The sequence below is a fragment of the Protobothrops mucrosquamatus genome, unplaced genomic scaffold, assembly GCF_001527695.2.
Source record: "Protobothrops mucrosquamatus isolate PMUCROS unplaced genomic scaffold, P.Mucros_1.0 scaffold270, whole genome shotgun sequence".
NCBI lineage: Eukaryota > Metazoa > Chordata > Lepidosauria > Squamata > Viperidae > Protobothrops > Protobothrops mucrosquamatus.
Window position 1 is genome coordinate 892,619 of NW_015386615.1, and position 4,434 is coordinate 897,052.

General features: G+C 37.2%; 1 protein-coding gene across 1 annotated transcript in view; it reads right to left on the reverse strand.

The window, feature by feature from the left end:
• LPL (lipoprotein lipase) overlaps positions 1-2,510 on the reverse strand; it is a 25,690-nt gene extending 23,180 nt beyond the window's left edge. The window contains exons 1-2 of the mRNA XM_029283903.1: positions 2,465-2,510; positions 204-379 (exon numbers count right to left, since the gene is read on the reverse strand). Of these exons, the coding sequence (XP_029139736.1) occupies positions 204-379; positions 2,465-2,510 (222 nt within the window). The remainder of the gene's footprint in view (positions 1-203; positions 380-2,464) is intronic.
• Positions 2,511-4,434: the final 1,924 nt, after the last annotated feature.

Here is a 4,434-nt window from a genome sequence, read left to right on the forward strand (position 1 = left end):
CATGGAAGCCAAGAACTCCTGAGCTGCCGCCGACGTCTCACCCGCTGATGGAAGGTTGAAATCCCCCAAGACCATAAGTCTGGGGGTCCCAACCGCCACCCCGGCTATCACGTCAGCTAGCTCAGGCAGGGCTGTTGATACATAGCAGGGAGCCAGGTATATAATCAGCAAGCCCACTTGAACCCCTTGCCCCCATTTCTTACCGTCCATCCATGTATAACCACAAAAGTTTTACTGGTATGATTGAAGTTGCAATCTGCTACACTTCTTTCCTGTCCAGGAACTAGGTGACAAATGTCTTCATCAGGCTTTTCAGGTATTCTTAAAGAAAATTTACTCTCAATACCACTGAAGTCTTTCTCGTTTTCTATAATGTTTCCTGAAGTTAAAAAAAGAAAGGGAATTTTTAGGTGGTATGAAAGAAAGGAACTGTCAGCAAATAACATGAATAGCCTATTTAAGATTCTCCCTGATATAGAAATCAATAAAATAAGTAGGAAGCTAAGTGATTCAGCACTAATAGTGATTTATTAGCATCCCCAGTAGCATCAAACAGGGCACAGATGGGCCACCAAGAGAACTGTTTAATCTAGTACATCTTTGATACAGATTTCTGCAGTGGCAGCTAAAAAGACAAACAAGCCACCTATTTTATTGATTCTTTAAGTTTCCATACAATGAAGCTAAGCAAGAATATTATTTTCAGATGACAGAGGGCAGGAAAAGTCACAATATAATACCTATCATTTTATTTTATTACAGTAGGTTCAGCTCTATATTGCTTATGAGCAGTTTATAAACACTTCCAGTTTATGCCTAAAGTATTCCTTCTGTTAGATGGGTGTTTACTGATACATTTCTTTTCACCATAAATTTTATACAGACCTTAATTTTTAGCCTTCATCACTAGCTTCCATTTAACTGTTTAATAAAAGCTGAGGCAAAAAAGCAGAAAATATTATCATACCATATTCAAGAAGTGGCACAAAATGTTTTTTTACAAATTTACTCAATTTAAACCAATTTTGAAAGATTTTAATAAAATGTTATGGATTTGCAATACCCTATTATTGTTACTGTGAATATATTTTATGTAACAAATATATTTCCTGTTGGAGTACGTTTTGATTATGGTACGGATGGTGAATGTCATCAGAAGCAAAGCAAATTTGCCTGCAAAATTATGTAATAGTTGATTAAACTCATTCCACATTTCAGTCAAAAAAATGGTCCATAAGTTGTCCTGGCACCCTTTTAAGATATGCTTTAAAAACTTGCATTTACATTTGACACAACTTGTACAGCACTCGGACAATAATAAGAACATTAAACACCAGCTACATGCAACATGTGGGTAAATTAATCTACAAAATGTCCACTTAAAAAGAGTTAAAAGTAGCAGGATAAGAGAAAACCCAATACTTTGGAAACTACCATTAGTTAAGAATTATTGTTTGTTTTGATGAAAGGCAACTTTATGGTCTCCCTAGATATATATATTTTTACAAGAAGTTAGCAGTTGGGTACAAGCAATCATGACAAAGAACTAGCTTTGCTTGCAGAAGTTATACTTTACATAGAGCAACCACAGGTGAGAATACAATGGCTCCTGTGTTATGACTTACTTAAAATAAAAATCAGTGAAATGAGTGCTTTCATATTAAACTGCACGTAGAGAGGGAAGGAAGGAGTTGATTTATGCATTTCCAAGATTGTTGAAAGCCAAAGGTTTATTGTACTTCTCATGAGGTCTCTGTTCAATAAAGGTAAGTAACCTGTGACAAAGCTGAAGCTATTTTAAATCTATCCCATATAGATGAAAAGCTGTCCCAGGCACTTTTCAGCAGGGATAAAGTAAGAGAAGTACAATGAATCAGGGGTCCTTGGCACTATGCTACCTAGTTTGGGTGATGAAACATCTGCAAGAAATCAACCAAGCTCAGAGAGCATCAAGGATCCCTCATTTCAACCCTGACTTACAAATAGTCTCCTTTATTGGTACAATGAATCAGCCCAATTTTGCCTTTTCATTTATGTATCACACCCTGAGTTCTATTTCCTAATATACTAAAGAGTCCCTAAGTTGATTTTTTGAATCCATCAGCAAAGTAAATCTTTGCAGCCATCAAATAGATATGTCACATACACAAAACTATTATTCACTAGGCTGCCCACACTGAATACCTTACAAAAGTTTTGGATTACAATTTTCAGGCTATTTGATAATGATAAGTCATAACACTCCTGGAAAGCACTAAGTCGGGAAAGACTGTGCAAAATATTGCTCTTTTACAAAGATTAGAAAGCATTTTAACATAATCCTCACGGCCACAGTCTGAATTGTTTTCTGAACAGGCAAACCACAAACTCATCCCTTAGTTTTCTAGGTAACACATGTCCTACTTGGTCTAGCTCCATCTCTCAAATATTTGTTCATCTTTTGGTAACACAAATGTCAACAAACCTGCACTGCTTATTACTCGATTTTGCATTTGATGTATAATTTCCATGGTGATATTGCAACACGCCTGAAATGCATTTGTGAACTTCAAAGACAGCAAAAACAAAATTAAAAATAAGGCAATACTGAATTTGCACACAAGAATAGTAGTGCCACGCTCAATTTGTTTGAGGTTTTGCTTAATAACAAAAAGACAAATTGCTTGTAAAAGATTCTGGGGATAAGATATGCATGCACTAATTTTAAATAGCTTTCTACTGCAAATTCATTCGAATTCCTAACACTGAGCCAGTATTAAAGTAGGCTGACATGTCAACTTATCTCACGTATTAGCAGTGCTGGAGGATATTCATTTAATATACAAAGCAATCCAGACATCAGGACATAAGCAACTTTACCACAGCAATAGGTCTGGCAGGAGAGGCAGATTACAGATCCTGTCTGCTGAAGAGTTCCGTACAAGGGACCCAGAAGCAGGAGACAAGCCTTTTCTAACCTCCCTGAAATGAGGTTAGTCCCAAATCTACTGGCCTTCTGGAAATCTCCTTAAACATGATTTTTCGAACAGGCTTGGGGATTCCATAGGAAATAGAGAGCCTGAAGGACTGTTATATATGACTGCAACTGAAACCAGAATGTCCACTGCTAAGCAAGTCGATTGCTACTAAGTGACTCACATCCAGTTGTATGCATCTTTTTGCCATGGTTAAGCAAATCACTATAGTTGTTAAGTGAATCACGTGGCCATTAAATGAATCTGGCATCTCCCACTGACTTTGCTGGTCAGAAGCCCGTCGGAAAGATTGCACATAGTGATCACATGACCCCAGGATGCTGCAGCCATCCTAAATACATGCTGGTTGCCAATCTCCTGAACTCTGATCACATGACCATAGGGAGGCTGCAATACTTCTAAGTAGTGAGGATCAATCATAAGTCATTTCTTTCAGTGCCTTTGTAACTTTAAATGATGAATGGCTGTAACTCGAGGACTACCTGTATTATATATAGGATTTGGTTCGTTCTACCATGGTCTTCTTGGTATTTATGCTTAGTTGTTTTCAATGGATGCTTTAGACTTTTTAACTGTTTCATTGTATGCTAACAGAGTCATGTTTGTGAGATGGGAGGCTATACAGGGAGTCCTTGACTTCATTTAGTGACCGTTCGAAGTTACAACGGCACTAAAAAAAGTGACTTTATGAACATTTTTCACACACGACCTTTGCAGCATCCCCAGGGTCACATGATTTACATTCAGATGCTTGACAACTGGTTCATATTTATGATGGTTAGTGTCCTGGGGGGGGGGTCATGTGAGCCCCTTTTGCAACCTTCTAACAAGCAGCATCAATGGGGGAAGCCAGATTCACTTAACAACCGTGTTACTAATTTAACAACTGCAGTGATTCACTTAACAAATGTGGCAAGGAAAGTCGTAAAATGGCACAAAACTCAATTAACAAATTTCTCACTTAGCAACATAAATTCTGGGCTCAATTGTGGTCATTGGTCGAGCACTACCTGTTTGATAATTAAAGCAGATTGTGAGGCAAAAATTAAGAAACAACATTTGTTTCTTCTTCTTTCAAGTAAAATTTTAGACTTAATTATCTTACCTTTTTTCTCAGTTAAGAACACAGTGGAAGGCAGGAGAAATTCTGGATACAATACCTCCTCTAACAATGTGTCATGTGTCAATCTATTATTTAGACATTCATGAATGAAATAAAACAATCAATCTCATCTTTCTGCTCAAGGGACAGATTGTTCAACAGAAGGATGAAAATTCAATGCCGGTCTGGTTTTCTGAATTTACAGCTTTCTCTCTGAAATTTCTGACCCAGTGGATTATGGGTCAAAACTTTAGCTTTAAAATTTTTGACATTTCAACAGAGGCATTTGAAAAGGATTGCAAGTTGAGTTTTGCTTCACCAAACTAAAAATGTATATCCAGTGGGAGGTAAATAAAG